The 20,623-nt window shown below is 44.8% G+C and overlaps 1 protein-coding gene across 2 annotated transcripts; it reads right to left on the bottom strand.

Annotated features, from left to right (window-relative positions):
* Positions 1-1,016: 1,016 nt before the first annotated feature.
* DNAAF10 (dynein axonemal assembly factor 10) lies at positions 1,017-20,402 on the bottom strand. Of its 2 annotated transcripts, none has more exons than XM_085857249.1 (8): positions 20,068-20,402; positions 16,024-16,124; positions 14,190-14,320; positions 13,998-14,096; positions 12,772-12,887; positions 12,187-12,321; positions 10,200-10,297; positions 1,017-10,032 (listed from the first exon to the last, which is right to left on the bottom strand). In XM_085857249.1, coding segments are annotated over exons 1-8 (870 nt in total). In that variant the 5' UTR covers positions 20,257-20,402; the 3' UTR covers positions 1,017-10,031. The 2 variants fall into 2 exon arrangements, with proteins under 2 accessions (XP_085713375.1, XP_085713374.1); XM_085857248.1 differs by having other exon boundaries at positions 1,017-4,415; positions 20,068-20,399.
* Positions 20,403-20,623: the final 221 nt, after the last annotated feature.

The raw sequence follows: 20,623 nt of genomic DNA, 5'->3' as shown, positions 1-20,623 counted from the left end.
TACAAGGTCCCCCCCCCTCTCTTTGAAAAGTGTAACTTGGTTTGGCAGGGTCATTCATCAATGTGTGTGTGTGCCGTTCCTTGGATGGACGTTAAACTGGGTGTCCCATCTGCCTGAATGAGTTTATGGACGTTGAAGATCCCACGGTATCCTTCGATAAGAGTGGGCAAGCCATCGCCGGCACCCTGAACAAGTTACAAATTCCTGCTCTAACTTCCTTCATTGAAATGCCGAGCTAACCAGGATTGTGTTGAGTTACCAAGTTTCTTGTAGAACGCTTGCCAAGTGGCTTAAGCACTCCATTCAAAACTGTTAAGGAACGGCTGCATTGGCAAGCTGCTTGGTAACTGAACACACCCCAGGATCTCTTTTTTGTGCAACGTGGTTTAAACAGCTGTATGTGTTGAAGATGGCGAAGTTTATAATCAGTCTGTGTTAACAAAAAACAAAAATAAAAAAAGTTACAAAAAGCCTTAAGTAATAGTTCAAACAGATATCGGACCAAAACAACCGAAAACGGATCTGCCACCGTTTCCGCAAAATTAATAACATTTTCTGTCAAGCAATTATGTTTGGAACAAAAGTGGTTTCATATGTGCAAACCTTAACAAGAAATGGATATTTTTCCGGTCCAATGAGGAATCCACACAGTGCTGCGTCCGACCTGTGTAAAGCCAGAACCCTTATTTATTGGCTGCAGGGTGTTCTTGGCATCATTCCTATGGTCCCTGGTTATTGCCAGCCGGCAGGCAAGGTGGCAGTCCTGGCTTGGATGTATTGCACATCTTACTGATATCGTTTAGCTTGATTAACGTGACATGTCACCAAAGGGTAATGGGTTAGCTACATATTACATATGTACTGGGATAAAGAAAAACAATTTGAGAAAAGTAAGATGAGTATGTAATGTTTGGTCAAGGGAAGGGGGGTGGTGGAGGTGGTAAAGGTGCATCAGTTTTTGTTTTTTTTTTCCCCACACATTTGGCAAAGACGTATGAACAATAATTTCATCAAAATAAATCATTGCATCATCTGTATTTCAAAGCCTCTTTGAAACGTTCACTTGTTTGTTTACCTGTTTATGGTATATTCCAACAACACCAAAAAATACAAGTTGATTGGAAGTAAACAGAAGTTATTTTTTCACCCCTGTCTGTGATCACGATATCTCAAAGTTTTGGATGGATTCGGACAAAACTTGGAGGACAAGTTGGTTGCGTGACAGGGACGACTTGATTAGATTTTGGTGAACATCCGGATATGACAAGTTATTAGGTGATTCTTCACCAATGAAAAACGATATATAGCACAATATCTCAAAAAGTTGGGTAGATAAGACCAAGCTGATTAGATTTTGGTTCAGGTCTGGATGCATATCTGGCCTATCAGTGGGATACAAAACATGTACGATTCAGCCTGGTGGAGGAATGCGCTCTACCGAGTGCCGTTCCTGTTCATACTGCTCTTAGATTATTGACTGAGCAAACTGTGTCTCTTTAACGACTGACTTCACCTTCATGAGGGTGCCCACATCTAAAGGGTCTTAAAGTACAAAAAAAACAAATCAAACACATTTTCCATTTTATGAAAACATTCATGAGAACAAGGCCATTTTCTGGTTGTGTTGACATTGCTGCTTTAATCATTAATCAAGAAACATTGTAAAGCTTGCACCATGAATGGCATTTTTAGGCCATCAGCTGCAGAAATACCTGCAAAGTTCCCTTTGAATAAATCTCCTTGTGTTCTTGTAAAAAGAAAATAAATAAAATAAAAAAAACCATGCATGCAACATGAAAACAAATGCAGTCATTTGTAAAAGATAAATAATAAAATTTAAAGTCAAACTCAGAATGAATGATAAGGCCTAAGTCACATTTGCTCTACGGCGAGGATACGGCGGCCGTACGCCCTCTGAATTGACAGAAACGTGCGGCCGCAGAGTTTTTGCGGTGGCCTCAGGATGGCCCTAAGCCGTTTGGCTATATTTTACAGGCCGTAAGGTCGCCGTGAATTATAACGCGGAGTTCTAACTTTTTTTTTATTTCTCCGTTCGCCGTAGCAATTCGACAAGCCGAAAAAAAAAACTTGAAAAAAAAAATAAAAAATTAACCCATTCGTTACCGTCCGTCTGGCCGCACGTTCGCCTTAGGGTGCCCCCCTGCGGTCGCCTTGCATCTGCCTTGTAAATTATATGGCCGCCGCAGGAACGCCCTAAGGTCACCGTGCGACATCAAATCAAAGACCATACGGCAACCCCACGTTTTCGGTCTCCACAATTTATAAATATGCCGTGCAGCTCCCCGAAAAATAAAAACATATGTGACTGCTACATTGTGTGACCGTGGAAATACTGCGGCCGCCGTATAATTGCTAGTGGCCGTAGATTTTGGAGACCCCACGGCCGCCGTGGCAAATGTGACTTTGGCCTAAATCCGCCATGCGGCTCCCCGAAAAATAAGAACATATGTGACTGCTACATTGTGTGACCGTGGAAATACTGCGGCCGCCATATAATTGCTAGTGGCCATAGCTGTTGGAGACCCCACGGCCACCGTGGCAAATGTGACCGAGGCCTAACTAAACATGTTTAGCACTTCCTTGCTCGCAGCAAACCTCAAAAGCTTTTTCAACCTTTCATCGCAGTTACGCTTTCTTGCGAATCACAATCAAACAAAATTAAAGGCTTCAAGTGAACAATCAAATGTCCCACGCAAAAACAAGCCGTCACGTTCAAATTCTCGACATCATGCATTTTCATTCCTGGGTGATGACATCATGGCTGAAATCTTCATCAAAGGCTGGTGAGACTCGTGTACTGCCTTGTTTGGATGGTGGTCTCTGATGAAAAGAAAGATACTTCATGGCCCAGAAATGTGGTTGGATTTGGAGAAAAATTACGTATCGACTCGTCTGGGATCACGCCTGTTGGGGGGGGGGGGGAGGGGGGCGTCCCAGGTGAAAACCACTCGGTGGTTGAGACGTCATTCTTGAGCCTGAGCCTTTTCTGCTTAGAGGTTGTAACACCAGTTAGTGGTGCCTTTATTTTAGAACAAGACAAGGTGTGATATCCATAAAAGATTGCTTGCACAGCCTGCAGTTGACTTCCTGAAATTGACAAAACTTGGTGTTGTTGCTCTGCTTTAGGGTCACTCTGTACACATTTTGTGATAGACTTCAACATGTTTTGAGGAACCGTCTATTGCTCGTGTTCACAAAAAAAAAATTCAGTTGGGAATTTTGGACGTGTATTATTGTTCAAAAATAACGCATTCTTTCTGGATCTTTTGATGTCTGCTAGTACGTAAAACCCACTAGTTACACGTCGACCGACCTCGTGGTTCATCCTGCGAGAAAGTCAACAGACGGGTTGTCATCCTGGCATTCTGAGTGGAGATCTACGTTACTACATGACGTGATACTCTGCGATTGTGAGATATTCATACCGCTTCTGTGACTGGGGTAACACGAATACCTATACTCCTGGCATTTTCCAACTGAACGTGCAGGGACCGACCTGAGCTAAAAGGAAGTGCTGCTTAAAATAACGCTATCTCATGATGTGCTCATCATCATCCTCCATAAAGTTCACACATGTGATGAAAGTAGAGCTACTCTATCAGGATACCAACTGGCTGCTTTCACCCTTAGTAGACGTCACGGCCTCGTAACCTATGTGAAGTCGAAGGAATGGTGACACCTTAACCGGCTACGAACAAATGTTGGTAGATTCCATCACAACAGATTCTCCTGGAGCCTTGCCGATCCATCCGACTGCGAGTGTGGCCTCCGCCAGACTGCCCCATACATCGCCTAGAGGGAGGGCGGCAAGAACTGCAACACCTGACCACAAGGGCCAGAGGCTGAATGAAAACAGCTAACTTCACGTGGTCGACCAACAACTCAGCCACGCCACAAGAAAAGAACAACACCAGACACAATGGACTTTTGAATAGAATGCAAGATAGCAAGGTTGTTATATATTTGATGTTTAACCGGACACAATCTGCTGAAGTAGAAATAGCCTGCAGTTATGAGTTGTGCTAGTTGACATTTCCTACCGTTTGAGTCTCATACAAACCTTGTTGTACCACACCAACCATGCTCACCTTTGAACCTGGTATAAAGTCAACGCAAACCTAGAGAGGGTTCCTTAAGTCACGAACATGCTTATAGCCTCTTGGAACTGGGCTGGGTCTTGTGGCTGTCAGACCGTATTTAGCCTGGTTACAATAAGCACACGGACGCTCTGGTCAAAGGATGTGCAGGCACACAGTCCTTGCTTGTCTGGACTCCAGTCAAAGCCAGAGATCGGTTGCGTAGCGACACCCACATTCTGCAGCAATGTCACACAACCCGCTACACCCATACGATCACCATTGCTGTCCTTCCGTGACCGCTGGGGTGGGTATCCACTGCAGGGTTGGAGAGCATTTCAAACAAACAGAGATGATTTCATGAAGAAAAGGCATGTGGTGTGGTATCCTAATTAAACTTATCCATGATAATCAGACTCTCATTAAGAATACTTGATAAAACAAATACTGTATGTACATAGCAATCTTGAGTCAAATTTTATGAATGAAACTTCTTTAAAAAAATTAAATTAAATTAAATAATAATAAAAAAAAGAAACAATCCAAGCTATTTAATCCGGCTCAGCCAATCAAAGCACATTTCAGTATTTTTCTGACTGCCGCACTCCTAGCTTATCCAAACAGCCGATCACCAGCAGACCAAAAACGTTTTTAAGTCTTTGTTCCAAGCACGCCACACTTCGTGGCATAAACTTACCACAGGCCAGTTAACTCATTTGTTATCCAGAGAAGCGAGCCTGACAAGTTTAAACCAATCAAGGGAAAGGATCTCCTCCAGAGCTGCAACAAAACAGATGCATTATATCATGCAGCATAAGACCAGGACAATTTATTATCCCCTTTGGACTTGGTCCGAAATGGGGGCTCATGGATTTGGTCTCGATTTTAATTTTTTCCCTCAAAAACTGAAAGTGAAGGAGTGAATCCTCTTTCACTGCTCATATACGTTGCAAAGCACCATGCTTTTTTTTCTGAGCAGGTGTACCAGAATAACCGATTAGCAAGCTTTTGCACAAGCAACAGCAGCATATTTCTCCTCATCTCCTGGGAATAAAATTTATGCTCGTTTTATTTACGTATGTTGGAAGCAACCTTCATCCTTACCACCGATCCAATATTATGTCATAAAAAGGAATTAGTGCGATCTCTGTGTCTCTTTCAGCATGGAAAGATCAAGGGAAGTAGGGTAACAAATGGTGAATGGACCTAAGGGGAAACCCATCCCCCCTCTCTCCAGGATGCAGTTGCAAACGTCAATCAATGGCGAACTCTGCCCAACCCAAGTTCTTCCCAACACTGTTGCAGAAGTTCCCAACAAATGTGTTGCACTTGTAGGTTCCTTTGCTTTCACCCTTCTGTCCAGTTCATCCCAAACCAGCTCGATGGGGTTTAAGTCTGGAGACTGTGCTGACCATTCCATGATTTGAAGCCTACTGTCTTGTTCTTTTCTTCTGAAGTAGTTCTGACATAGCCTGGAGGTATGTTTTGGGTCGTTATCTTGCTGTAGGACGAACCCCTGACCAACTAGGTGTAGACCAGAGTGTATTGTATGGCGCTGCAAAATGCTGTGGTAGCCCTTTTGGTTCAGGGTGCCAGTCACTCTGTGCAAGTCACCGACTCTGGATCCAGCAAAAGAGCCCCAGATCATCACACTTCCTCCTCCATGTTTGACAGTTGGTGTCACACACTGAGGAACCATCCTTTTGCCAACTTGACGGTGTACAAAAACCCTGCGTGATGAACCGAAGATTTCAAATTTTGATTCATCGGTCCAGAAGACCTTCCAGTTTTCAGTTGTCCACTGGCGGTGCTTCATGGCCAAGGCAAGCCTCTTTTTCTTATTTTGCAATCTCAGTAATGGCTTTCTTCCTGCCACTCGACCTGTCAAACCTGCAGCTCAAAGTCTTCTCTTCAGAGTTGAAACTGAGACTTCCTTACTTTGACCAGTGTTAAGCTGTGCTTGAAGCTGCTGTGCTGTGAGCCGCCTATCACGCAAGCTGTTGACTCTCAGAAACTTGTCTTCCGATTGTGTTGTGGCTTTGGGTCTGTCAGACCTCTTCCTGTCAGTTTCCTCCAGTTTCCAAGAGCCTTTTGATGGTGTAGGAAACTGTACTCACTGACACCTTGGCTTCTTTGCAATTTCTCTAAAGGAAAGACCTACACTTTTAAGGGTTATAATGGTCTGTCTGTCTTCCTTTGCTTATTGTCCTTTTCTCGCCATTATGATAGCAATATACCACTTCCTGCAGCGCAATATTGTCCAAATAATGCTTCAGAGGTTGTAGCAACACAGTCTGTTCCAACACTGCTTTTATACAGAGAGGGGGTTTGGAACTAATCAACGAAAAGTTGGGACACCTGTAGGAATTGTTTGCATCAACTTTCAAGGCTTAATTTACTTCCATTGCTGCAGAAAAGCTGCAGTTGTTAACCCATTACTTGTTCCCTGAAAAGGGCTTTTTTAACAACTCTGAAATTTATATTATTTTTCAGTTTTTGGTAACCTATACTTTTTTTTTAACCTCTGGTAGTTTACTGCTTAAGGCCCGGTCACACCTTGACGTTTTAGCCAACGTATGCCGATTTTTGAATTTTTTTTCTAAAACGCTGGCACACGTTGAATACGTTTATGGGTAAGTTTTGATAACATTGAGAGCACACTGAAAAACACTGCCATACGTCGTTGTACGTTGGCTTTAAACGTTGTACTTTTTGGTTGTCCTCAATTTTTTTCATGCTTGAAATTTCACGACGTATGCCGGCGTATGACTCACACGTTCCGCTACGCTGGCCACAAGTTGTATGCACGGTCTGCGATCGTTGACAGACGTCAACACATGCTACTTGTAAGTTAATCATAAGTTGAGACACGCCGAGGTAATGTTTAGCGTACCCGAAACTTATTTCTAACCTATGATTAACGTGTTGTTGGCACGTTACGCGATTGTTGCCACACATTGACAGACGTTACTTTTAAGTTACTCATAGGCTGAAAGACGTCGGTATAATGGATCGTCCTTGCGTCAGCGTCCACGGCCACGGCCAGGACACTTATTTGCAGCATTCTTCAAACTTTTCTTCGGCATGACGAGGATGTTCACACTTCGATGTCTAGCTTGGCTATGATTCCAATTGTCCATCGGCAGCATCTATTTAAAATAGTCGAGTTTGAGCGTTTTAACACGTTCAGAAGAAACGCTTCAAATTTCAAAACCTCAGCGTCAAAAAACAAAGGCGAGTGACAGCAATTTAAATCGTTCATTGTAAACAATGAAAATAGTTGAGTGGTACCGTTTAAAAGTCGTTGAGTGTAAAAAAAATCCAATTGTTGAGCGCAAGCGTCTACTTTCAATAGTGGGGTTTGAGCGATTTAGCACGTTCAATAGAAACGATTAAAATTTCCAAGCGCCAGCATCAAAAAACAAAGGCGAGTCACAGCAATTTAAATCGTTCATTGTAAACAATGAAAATAGTTGAGTGGTACCGTTTAAAAGTCGTTGAGTGTAAAAAAAATCCAATTGTTGAGCGCAAGCGTCTACTTTCAATAGTGGAGATGCAGCCATTTAAATCGTTGAGTGGCAGCCTATGAACCTACCCGTGGACACGCGGACGCAAGGAGGATCCATCATAACCCACACCCTCCCCCTCACACTCACCTACTACTGCCAACATGAACAAACTAATACTAATACTAATACTAATACTGCTGACATGGACATCGACTCAAAAAGGAACTCGAAAACTCACCTACTACTGCCAACATGAACAAACTAATACTAATACTAATACTAATACTGATACTGCTGACATGGACATCGACTCAAAAAGGAACTCGAAAACACTGTTGGGTTCCCTTTTATGAGCAGCATTTTTATATACCAATTCCCAAAACTGCTGGGAACACATCTTTATATGGCAGTTGTAACCTAGAAACACGTTCATTTTTTTTTTTGGCGACCGGAAGACGTCATTGGAATACGTATACATACGTCGATGTGTGTTGGGACTACGTAAAGAATTGGTTCAAAGCACGTCAAACACAAGTTAGAAATAAGTTTCGCGTAAAAAAGACATTACCGCGATGTGTTTCGACTTATAAGTAGCGTTTGTGGACGTGTGTAAGCGTCCACATATCGTGTGTAAAACTTATCCCCACCGCATGCGGAACGTGTGTCATACGCCGAGTACGTCGTAAAATTTTGAACATGTTTAAAATTTCTTGACGTACTCTACTTACTACGACGTATGATAGCGTACTTTAGCGTTGTACTCACGTATACCAAACTTACTCATACCGTATTTGACGTGCCCCAACGTTTTAGACACATTTTTCTTAGGTCGGCATACGCTGGCAAGATCGCCAAGGTGTGACCGCGATGTTGACACTTCCATTTCTACGGCAGTTATGATTTGAATCGTTGTGCGTCAGCCTTTTAATAGGCTACGTCACGACATCGTCCGCGATGCGTGCAACGCGCTATGCCGAAGTTAGACTATCGTTGGGCATCGGTTGTGTAGGCCGACAACAGGTCAGCATTCGTTGGTATAAGTTATCTATAACACAACGAAACGTTCTGTGTCCATTACTAATATGTTATGCATTCGACCAACTCGTGATGAATACGTCCGAATCTTAAAAAAAAAAAACATCAAAAGTTCAACGTCAGCCAGCGTTTTACATACATTTTAATACGTTGCCATCGCTGGCTAAAACGTCAAGGTGTGACCGGGCCTTTAGCTTTGTACCATTTCAGGTGACTCACTGGACTTGAACTGCTTAAATTTCAGTAAAAAACTGGAAAGATGAGTGTTCCAAAACTTTTGACTTGTAGTTTATATATTGACTGCTTTTGACGTTTGCACGTGGTACATGCTTGGGAGCCTCATCGGTATGCATTGCTGTCTAAGCTATCGCTGATGATTCGCCAATAAGTGATGAAACCGGTCCAGTAGCTGAGGGGAGTGTGTAGCATTGGGATTCTCATGTGTGTGAACGTCTTTATAGTTGTTGAGGAACTCTGGAAAGGGTTCGAAACAGCATAGCACTTACCTTGTGTAAGTCTTCTTGGGTTGCTTTATGCAGCTACTTGGGTTAGAAGAGTGTGGGAGGGGTCAATAATTTGTTTTTATTTATTTATTTTTTTAGTGGCGACCTTTAAGTGGTCATATTTATTTAAGTGGCAACTTATTTTATCTTTATATCAACTCGGTCTCTGATCTTGCACCCTCTGCCCTTTCCGTGCTGTCCTCACTTCGTCCCCCCCCACTACCCCCCCACCAGGTTTTCACAATGCGCTTGTGGTCTGCAAGTAACCCAGTGATGACAAAATCCAGTCAATGCTTCCTCTACTCATTTGTTCCTTTTTTCTCTTGCCGATGAAACCAACTTACTCAGTTTGTTGAATCTCATTCTTTCTCCCAGGTTTTCAAGAAATAAAAGCTCTTCCAAGACCATCTGAGGTCACACCCTTTCCATACCAAAGATATTTTCTACCCTCATTATCTCTCAAGCCCACCTTTTCAATTTAAAAAAAAAATTTTTGTTCCACTTCTGCTTCTTCCCATCTTCCACTTCTATGATGGAGTTTGTCCTTGTATCCAGCTTGTTCACCCACTGCATCCTCCTGGCCCTCCCAGTGCTCTCATTCTTCCCCATATCCTTTCTTCGTCCAAGTGTCCCTCAATTTTGTTGTTTGTGTGTGTGCATGTTCCCCCATCCACTCCCACCCCTTTTCCAATTTTTATTTTATTATTGTTATGTACTGGTCTATTCTGAGGGGAGTGTACACAAGCCTCGACTACACAAAAAAAATTTTCATTAAGTGAGGCTGCCATTGATTAATGACTGATGCCATGAAGTGTGGTGTTTTGGAACAAAAGCCAACAAATGCAAGGTTTGGTTAGGCTTCATCCTTGTTCTATCAAGATGGTTGGTCTGCAGAAGAAATCCATTAATCTTAAAGAGAGTCCTGTATCATTATCACACAGCTCACCAATAACACAGTGCTGTTTCTCCATCAAGAATGACTTCTATCAAAGGTGGAAATGAACAAAATGTGTCAGAAAAAAAAGTAAAGAAAATGTCAACTTTGTTTCACTCACTATTTCCATATATGTATGGTACCCGCACCCCCTGTGGTGGCGAATATTTCTCTATTTTGTGGCAAATGCCTGGTGAGCCACACGGTGGACTTGTGAGCCTGTTGGGGGATGAAGGAGGCAGTGAAAGGCCAACTGAGATGTGTACTAGACATTTCCTTTTATCACTTTGGGTGCATCGTGCAGAATTATACAATCATGAGAGAGCGTAGCATCAGTGGGGAACCAAATATTTGACATGGGTGCTGGGATTATGTTCTGTAAAAAGCAAAGTTACATTCTCCAACTTAGATTTCAATGACAATTGTTTTGCATAATATTGACTTTAAAAAAAAATTATTCTTTTAAGAATACTACCTGTTGACAATTATTTGAATAACAAGGGAGTACTGCACAAGTATCAAGGATACATCTGGAATTCAGGAGGCTTACACACGTCTAAGTGGCCATTCAAAAGTATAGACATTTTCACAGTCGAACAAAGAGAGGAGGGGGAGAGGGTGGTTCCGACTTGCATACAACTTTCAATGCTTTTTGAAAATGTTGATCATTAAAAAAATGCAATTGACTGCAAAAAATAAAATAAAAACGCTCGAATCAATACATTGGAGAAAATAGACTCAAACATCTTGCATCCAGCTTGCATGACATCAATATAAAACTGGGCCTCATGTTGAGCCTATAGCCTGATCAAAATCATAACGAGTCTTACACAGACATGGCATCCCTCGCTCTGCAGCCGGCCAGTGCTAGTGGCACTCCGTATTACCTTTCTACATGTGCGCGTGTGTATGCATTGTTTCGTGGCTGGAGTGTTCAATGGGTGCGTGCACACTCTTGACAGTACCTTCGATCATTTCCTAAAACTACATCATGGTCGCTTGGCTATTGCACGTAAATAAGGTATGGGTTCTTCGTGGAGACCAGCATATAAAACATCATGGCATCCCCACTCGTTTCTGGACGAGTTCACTGAGATTACGGAAAAAAAAAACCGAGAGCAGGGCGGGGGGTTTCCCCGAAACTTTTTCCATATCGGCAATGATACCACTCATTTGTTTTGTTCTTACTCTTGACTTGTTGGGCACAGACACCTTTATATGTTGTAAAATTCTCATCTTTTCCTTTACAATTGTTCCAATCATCGACCGATTAATGGTCGAACGAGCGACTGATATGGGAGGGAGTTTCCCCATTATCACATTCTTTTATAACGTGAAGATTCATCTTAAGTGTTGAGGTTCTCTTTCTTCGTTGCTGGAACATCACTACGACGTTTATCAGCCATGAGTAGGGTTTGTTGGCATGGTATAATATTGTATGCTGCACTATGAATGCAGCTGTGAACAATACAGCACACGGGATACTGTAGACCACGTGACGCTCAGACTCTACATCTCGCAGAAGAAAGTCATGCTCCGCCCAACCAATGAGTACCAAGTTGCTCCGCCCATGATCGGTCCGTACGTACGAGTGAACGCTGATATCTCAAACATTAAAAATAAATATATTTAAAAATAATAATAAAAATACCAGATGGGGTAGGAAGCTGGGGCTGGGGGAGGGAGGGTTCGTAAGTCTGGGTGTTCACAAGCTACGGACTCCATGTACTTGAAAATGCATATAATCCTGGATGGCCCCCAAGGGGAGAGGAGATTGGGACCATACACTGTGCAGAGCGTTGGTGCTGCTTAAGCAGTCACCTTGGCTACTGGGCACAATCCAGGACGTGGACGGGTCGCCACTCCACACAGTTTACCAGCATGCTGGCACTCATTTTGCCCCCCTTGGAAGGATGACAGGCCAAGTTAACCGCAGCACCTGGTATTAATTCAACAGCTGAGCGGGATTTGAACTCAGGACCCTAGGATCCAAAGCCCGCCGCCCTAACCATAAAGCCAACACCAGGCATACGGCCCCCAAGATAGGTTGAAAAAAAACACAAACAAACAACCAAAAAAAAACTTTCAACGCTATCGTGGAAAAGTACCTTTTCTGTAACTGAGGCAAAGCCTTTTTTTGGATGCTGGGTACGCATGTCAAATACGTGGAACTTCCCTTCAAGCGAGGTGGCTACCAACTTGTTCATGTTTATGTCCTTGCGGTCAAACTCCACACTGCAGATCTGCACTCGAGGGTGAGGACACAGACAAATAAAGTTATAGAATGGCACATGATGGTGCATTTATTTATTATTTATGCATGGAGGAGAGGGGGAGGGGGACTACATTGATAAAATTAGAATCCAAGAACGAAATGGGAGGATAGGGGGCAGAGGGTATGAGAGGAATGAGAAGAGAGTGGAAAGGTTGGGTGAAGATGAGTAAGGGAAGGGGCATGCAGATGGCATGTTTGTTGTGGTGGTGAGTGGGAGGGGGGGTCCAAAATTCCACTTCTATTGTACACAATACATTGCCCCTAAAGAGGAAGAATTCCAGCACTACATGCTTGGGGCATAAAACCTTTGGAGAAATTACACATTTCTGAAGGTTATAAACACAGAAGAGATCATCAAAACACAATTTGACAAGGAAGGTGATAAGATTAGGAGAGAGAATGAATGGGAGAGTCTCACTCCGTTCTTAAGGTTGGTCTCCCAGCGTAGGCTCATTGTACGGAGGTCAAACAGCTTGATGTCTCCATTGTCATAGCCAGCACAAACACAGCGCTCTTGTTGGTTGTATGCATTCCCTGCACAAGAAGAAGTTTATGCTGAGGCTCGTGAGTTTTCAAAATTGCTTTCGCAGAGACAATCTGCCTCGATTTGTTGTGAGGTTCAATGTGTTAAGAATCGAGTAAAAATCTGAGGTCTATTTCCCATTGTAAAAACTTTTGCAACATTTGAAAATTGTTTAAAAGTGCAACAATCACACCCAGTGGGACACCACTCGGTGGGCATACAAACGTGTGCTCCAGTGACGCACCCAATCAGAGCTGAGGATCATGTCATTGATATTTAGCTCAGATTTACTTTGATTAAAGGTTGGAAAACCATTCACGTGTTTATCAAAGCAAATCTCAATCAATCATGTCAAACCAAGATCACTGTGCTATTCTGCCAGAACCCATTAGTCACAGATTCGCTATTTGCCTACCCCATGTAGTCGCGCGTCACAAAGTGTGACCTGCTTCAACATTCGGGTTCTTTATTTTAAACACTTCAACACTCGTCTTCTATATCCACCTCGGAAATTGCAAATCAACCAACATCACAGCGTTACATAAAAAAACTAGACGGGCACTATATATCATTTTTGGTACAATCTCTCAACGGTGAAGAATCACTTTAAAAAAAAATTCTAGTATCTGGATCCGGATCTGGATTTTCACCAAAATCGAATCAGTTCGTGATTGTCACACACCCAACCTGTCCACAAAATTTCACCTGGGTCTGCCCACAACTTTTTGAGATATCCTGTACACAAAGAGACAGACAGAATTATCGTGGTTGTTAATGTAATTGCTCTTCCAGGAGCCTAGTCCATGTTAAAAAATAATAAAAATAAAAATATTGAAACAATGCACCGACATTCGCGGCATTTTTCAGGAATGTATCCCCTGCGAATAGCAGAGTCCAAAAGTAATTGTGAAGTCGTCTGAATAAAACAAGTACAAGTGAAAAGTCAATGAACCTCAGATTTGCAATAAGATGACTTGTTACTCAATCTTAATTTCAAGGCACCGAGTAAAAGCATTTAAATTCTCACCTCGGCCATTACTTGTTCAACCACATTCGGGGAGAGACAGGAGGTTTATGTCACAGTACGGTCAAAGAGGGATGAGGCGGGTGTAGATTCTTACCAAAAGCCACAGTCCAGCAATCTCTTTTTGTCTCTCCCTCCATTGGCTCCATATTTGCAACTGGATTTTTCTGGCGTGGGTCCCACACTTTCACCGTACCTGTGCATACAGTGTACGTCGGATTACATTATTCAAGCAATGCGGCTGAATGTATGGATCAGCATGCATTTGTAAGTCTGGCCCGACACCCACCATCTCGGCTCCCTGTCACCAGCTCAGGAGCCCCCTCTCCAATGCCCAGCCCACCGACCCCATCAATGCAGTTGATAATCTCATTGTGTTTTTTTGCTGAAAACACGGGCACTTCCGGAGCCTCTAAGTTCCTGTATGAAAGATATATGAGATTACTCGATGACTGGAGAAGGCTCCATCAAGATCAAGTGGAACAACTCCAGTAAGTAATGAGAATTGAACGCCATGCATCAAGTAGCCAAGGGGCTGAACAGCCAGGTCCCACAGGGCTCAACCCCTTAAAAGAACTGCGTATAGACCGAATTAATATTTTTGCTTGCATTTGGATTGATAATGTATTGTGAAAGGTGTCACATGACATGCGAGGTTGTAGAAAGGAAACTTGGCTTCTAATGATAATGTGGATCAACCTGAGGATACAGTCCTCTCGGTATAATGGTAACATTTGTGTGCCCATGTAATGGGAAAAGGAAGGGAGTGAGGGGAGTTCAAAAATACGACTGTTTGTACAAGTAAAAAAACAGATGGCCACCAATAAAACAAATTAAAGTGTAAATCAACTGGATTTACAAATCCCACAATTAGAACCAACAGGAACTTTATAATTTCTGGAATTTGAATTCATCAAGTGATAAAATCCCAGGCTGAACCCACTTTTTTTATTTTTTTTTTAAATTCCACCACTTATTGTGGTGGCATGATTTCATGCTTTCAACTGGCTATGATCAACGATGCATCGCCACTGCTTCCGAGTATGGGGGCACCACTGATGCAATGCCCCCATTACCAGTACACTGGTACTCATTTCGCTGACCTCGGAAGGATGACAGGCTGAGTCAACCCCACCTGGTGGTAATTCAGTGGCTGACGGGGCTTCAACTCAGGACCCTAAGATCCCAGCCGAGCCACTAAGCCAACACCATGCTCTGAACCCACCAGCATTAAACTATACCACATAGCAAGTGCAACATGGTACATTCTGAAACCTTCACGGTAAAAGACAACACACAGCCGTGCTCCATCTTTTCAGTTAGATTTGTACAAATGTGTGATTATAACATCAAAATAAGCTTCTTCAGAGAACTTAGAATAGAGTTAAGAAATGAAACAAGTTGGAGGGAGACAGTTTTAAAATGAGGTGCAGCAAGCTGCACAGCTGACTCGCAAATCATGTATATTGAGAAGGCCTAGTTCCAACGTTTCACAGGCATCAGGTGACCTTCATTAGGGCCTAAGAAGGTTAAGGTCCAAAGTTTGACACCGGGTGAGAGCGACTCATTGACCAAATATAGTCCCTGTTATTTATAGAATGAAGAGCCAGTCTTTATTGTGAAGGCTAGTGTCGATCTGCTTTGGCGGAGAGGTGGAAAATGGATGGAATAGGCAGAACGATCAACGGAACATCGACCGAAGTACGCCAACTGCTTTGGGAAGCATGGAGAACCCGGTGTGTCGTGCGTTAACCCTTCCACTAAGGATTAATCCCCAAAGCATTAGCTCTTTGCTTCCCGTGGCAGTTAGCACACTTCGACCAATGTTTTGTCGATTCCATCGGTCATCTAATCGGTAACTTGGTGACCAAAAACTCAGATGAGATAGAGTTGTTGTTGAAGGGTACTCGGTGACCGACACATCAGATTTAAGCCTCGGTTAAAAAAAAAAGTTTGTTCGTGAGTTGCACAAGCAGCTGGTGAATTGAGCAGTTTACTTTCCACAACCCTCTTGGGATTCACGACACCACCCAAACCAAACTGGACTTTTTTTTTTTTCCATGTCATCAGTAGTCGTTTGTACTGTGTCACTAATAGGTGCTTATTCAACAGGTACAAGTTACCAAACACTCAGGGTTCCAGAGAAGTCTCCAGTGGCTAGGTGTCGATCTGCAAGGTTTGCTGCACCAAAGGTACCACACTTGAATGGCGTCGCTTTCTCAACCTGCAGTACCGTATGTGGATATACAAGTAAAGTCAGTCAATGGAAAACACCTTTAGATACATTATCACTGCATGGACCAACGAGGTATACCACACCTTTTCCTCCAACGAACAGTGAAGAAATCTATATCCCGACTCTTAACTGAACGAAAACACTCACCCTGCCCAATGGGATGGTGCAGTAGAAGTGAATAATCATGTTTCTCGAGGTACTGTGAGGTTATCAGCAATGGTGATTTGACAGGAAAGCCACTCAAACCAAAATCTTACCAATGTGTCATTATGGAAAACTAACAGTATACCCCAAACCTGTTGGTTCGAATGCGTCCGTTGCAGTCAGATCTTAGATGCGAAGTGGAGTCGAACCCCATTAGTAAGTACTGTATGGAGAGAGACTTCTATATCAGGCAGGAGGCACTGCTGGCAATTCACCATGCCAACTCAGATGAAATACTCTACAAAGAACATCAACGCAGGAGGAGACCATTGGACCCATCATGCCAACACAATTCTGTCAATATCCATGTACCTCTCTATCTTCAATGCTTCTAGGTACCTATCTGATTAGAACCTTTCTGCTGCGATGAACTTTCCAGGGAGACCATTCCATACATTGACTACTCTGAGGGAAAGACCCTTGCATTACTATCATCCGAACTCTATTCTCAAGCTATTGCCCCTGGTCCTATCACTGTCCATTCTTGTGAAAAATTGCTTCTGCGCTTATTTTTTCCTGTACCTTTCATTATCGTAAACAACTCGATCAGATCCTCTCATAATCTCTTCCTTTCCAATGTGCAAGTCCCATCTCCTTCAGCCACTCAGTTTAGTTTGGTCTGGAATCTCTTGTCTGATTTCACTGAACCCTCTCTGTGGCAGTGAAACTGAAGTAGCCCTTTAGATTGGCGGGGTGGGGAGGAGAGAGGAGGAGAAGGGAGAGGAAGGCAGAAGAAGGAAGGAAAGGAGGAAGGAGGAAGGAGAGGGGAAGGGAAGGGGGAGGAGGAAGGAGAAAGTCGAGGGGAAGGAGGAAGGAGGAAGTCGAGGGGAAGGAGGAAGTCGAAGGGAAGGAGGAAGTCGAAGGGAACGAGGAAGGAGGAAGTCGAGGGGAAGGAGGAAGAAGGAAGGAAAGGGGAGGGGAAGGAGGAAGGAGAGGGGAAGGAGGAAGGAGGAAGTCGAGGGGAAGGAGGAAGTAGAGGGGAAGAAGGAAGTCGAGGGGAAGGAGGAAGGAGGAAGTAGAGGGGAAGGAGGAAGTAGAGGGGAAGGAGGAAGAAGAGGGTGCAAAGAGAAGGGAAGGAGGAGGGGAAGAAGGAAGGAAGAGGAAGGGAAGGAGGAAGAGGAGAGAAAGAAGGAAGAAGGAAGGAGAGGTAGGGGAGGAAGAGGAGGGGAAGGAAGAGGAGAGGAAGGAAGGAAGGAGGAAGAAGAGGGGAAGAAGGAAGGAGGAAGAAGGGGGAAGGAGGAAGAAGAGGGGAAGGAGGAAGGAGGAAGTAGAGGAGAAGGAGAGGGGAAGGAAGAGGAGAAGAAGGAAGAGGAAGGGAAGGAGGAAGAGGAGGGGAAGAAGGAAGGAAGAGGATGGGAAGAAGGAAGGGGAGAAGGAATGAGGAAGAAGAGGGGAAGAGGGAAGGAGGAAGAGGAGGGGAAGGAAGAGGAGGGGAAGGAAGAGGAGAGGAAGAAGGAAGGAGGAGGAAGAGGAGGGGAAGAAGGAAGGAGGAGGAAGAGGAGGGGAAGAAGGAAGGAGGAAGAGAAGGGGAAGAAGGAAGGAGGAGGAGGGGGAGAAGAAGGAAGGAGGAGGAAGAGGGGGAGAAGAAGGAAGGAGGAGGAAGAGGGGGAGAAGAAGGAAGGAGGAAGAGGGAGAAGAAGGAAGGAGGGGAAGAAGGAAGGAGGGGAAGAAGGAAGGAGGGGAAGAAGGAAGGAGGAAGAGGAGGGGAAGAAGGAAGGAGGAGGAAGAGGAAGGGGAAGAAGGAAGGAGGAGGAAGAGAAGGGGAGAAGAAGGAAGGAGGAGGAAGAGGGGGAGAAGAAGGAAGGAGGAGGAAGAGAAGGGGAAGAAGGAAGGAGGAGGAAGAGAAGGGGAAGAAGGAAGGAGGAGGGAAGAGGAGAGAAGAAGGAAGGAGGGGGAAGAAGGAAGGAGGGGGAAGAAGGAAGGAGGGGGAAGAAGGAAGGAGGGGGAAGAAGGAAGGAGGGGGAAGAAGGAAGGAGGGGGAAGAAGGAAGGAGGGGGAAGAAGGAAGGAAGAAGAGGAGGGGAAGAAGGAAGGAAGAAGAGGAGGGGAAGAAGGAAGGAGGAGGAAGAGAAGGGGAAGAAGGAAGGAGGAGGAAGAGAAGGGGAAGAATGAAGGAGGGGGAAGAAGGAAGGAGGAGGAAGAGGGGAAGGTGGAAGAAGAGGGGAAGGTGGAAGGAGGAAGTAGAGGAGAAGGAGAGGGTAAGGAAGAGGAGAAGAAGAGGAAGGGAAGGAGGAAGAGGAGGGGAAGAAGGAAGGAAGAGGATGGGAAGAAGGAAGGAGGAGGAAGAGAAGGGGAAGAAGGGAGGAGGAAGAGGGGGAGAAGAAGGAAGGAGGAGGAAGAGGGGGAGAAGAAGGAAGAAGGAAGGAGGGGAAGAAGGAAGGAGGGGAAGAAGGAAGGAGGGGAAGAAGGAAGGAGGGGAAGAAGGAAGGAGGGGGAAGAAGGAAGGAGGAAGAGGAGGGGAAGAAGGAAGGAGGAGGAAGAGAAGGGGAAGAGAAGGGGAAGAAGGAAGGAGGAAGAGGAGGGGAAGAAGGAAGGAGGAGGAAGAGAAGGGGAAGAAGGAAGGAGGAGGAAGAGGGGGAGAAGAAGGAAGGAGGAGGAAGAGGGGGAGAAGAAGGAAGGAGGAGGAAGAGGGGGAGAAGAAGGAAGGAGGAGGAAGAGGGGAGAAGAAGGAAGGAGGAGGAGGAAGAGGGGAGAAGAAGGAAGGAGGAGGAAGAGGGGAGAAGAAGGAAGGAGGGGGAAGAAGGAAGGAGGAGGAAGAAGGAAGGAGGGGAAGAAGGAAGGAGGGGAAGAAGGAAGGAGGAGGAAGAGAAGGGGAAGAAGGAAGGAGGAGGAAGAGAAGGGGAAGAAGGAAGGAGGGGGAAGAAGGAAGGAGGAGGAAGAGGGGGAAGAAGAGGAGGGGAAGAAGGAAGGAAAAAGAGGGGAAGGAGGAAGGAAAAAGAGGGGAAGGAGGAAGAAAAAAGAGGTGAAGGAGGAAGAAGAGGTGAAGGAGGAAGAAGAGGTGAAGGAGGAAGAAGAGGTGAAGGAGGAAGAAGAGGTGAAGGAGGAAGAAGAGGGGAAGGAGGAGGAAGAGGGGAAGGAGGATGAAGAGGGGAAGGAGGAAGAAGAGGGGAAGGAGGAAGAAGAGGGGAAGGAGGAAGAAGAGGGGAAGGTGGAAGAAGAGGGGAAGGTGGAAGAAGAGGGGAAAGAGGAAGAAGAGGGGAAAGAGGAAGAAGAGGGGAAGGAGGAAGGAGGAAGAAGAGGGGAAGGAGGAAGGAGAAGGGAGTGGGGAGGAGGGAGGTGGTGGGGAGGGGAGGGGGGAGGTGGTGGGGGTGGGGGTGGGGGAGGAGGGAGGTGGTGGGGGTGGGGGAGGAGGGAGGTGGGGGTGGGGGGGAGAGGGGGAGGGATAAAACCGGTTGTTCTCTCTTGACGTGGATGTTTAAAATTCCAATACGTCTCTCAACATGATGTCATTGTGTGTGAGTGTCGTGGAGAAGATTAAAACGATTATTAAAAGGGATGTAGATATTAAGTCAATGCTGGTTCAACAGGGTTCGAAGGTCGAAGATAAATAAAATAGATCGATTGGGTTTTAATATGGCACAGGCCTGATGGGACAAACGGCCGATAATGATCGTGCGTTTCAGCCCCAAGATGTATCGTTCTAAACGCGATGACGAAACGTGGGAGTGAGAGTTCGTTTCAGGGATAAAACTACTTCCTGTCATTGCAGCACGAAACGTCACATTTACCTCCTTCACGAGTTTAAGTTCTCCTCGAGTGAGCTCAAACAGCTGGAGAAGGCCTGATCCCCGGGCTCGGTTCCCCAAGCACACGAGTCGCGCACTGCGAGGAATCCAGCGACAGTCGAACACTGTGTAATCCAGACTACGGTGCAAGTGAACCACAACTTGAGGTTTATCCAGCGTCGCCATGTTCATGCAAATAACAAACAAAAAAACCCCCCAGAATCTGCTAAACTTCGATTCCTCACATTCACTGACGCCGTAACCAAGGGCGCCACACCACAAAAACGCACGATCTCATTGGCCGATGGGAAACAGTAAAACGAAGCCCGATTGGTGGAACGAACGCTCACGTTTACGCCCACAAGTAAATGACGCCATGTTTTTATTGATGAAATTCAAGGAACGCCCAAAGCAAAAAAATAGACAGTTCTTATTGGACAATATTTCCTCATTTTGACGTCACCATGACGAAGGCAACACCGTGCTGTACCATTGGCGGACCAAGCGGTCGCTAACTATTGGTTGCTTTTCGGGACGTGGCGATTGGTCCGCGGGTTGA

Source organism: Eptatretus burgeri, chromosome 15 (assembly GCF_056783735.1).
Source record: "Eptatretus burgeri isolate ZD-2024b chromosome 15, Ebu_testis_v1, whole genome shotgun sequence".
NCBI lineage: Eukaryota > Metazoa > Chordata > Myxini > Myxiniformes > Myxinidae > Eptatretus > Eptatretus burgeri.
Note: the sequence above shows the minus strand (reverse complement) of the source record. Positions and strands in the feature narration are given on the sequence as shown.

What these genes read in the sequence shown, in the direction of transcription:
- DNAAF10 (XM_085857248.1), bottom strand. Translation starts at nt 20,256, where the DNA reads ATGAACATGGCGACGCTGGATAAACCTCAAGTTGTGGTTCACTTGCAC. An exon ending in TTGCTGGACTGTGGCTTTTG is followed by an intron (nt 12,888 to 13,997) that starts GTAAGAATCTAC and finishes CTTCTTGTGCAG; the next exon opens with GGAATGCATACAACCAACAA. An exon ending in AGACCAACCTTAAGAACGGA is followed by an intron (nt 12,322 to 12,771) that starts GTGAGACTCTCC and finishes CCTCGAGTGCAG; the next exon opens with ATCTGCAGTGTGGAGTTTGA.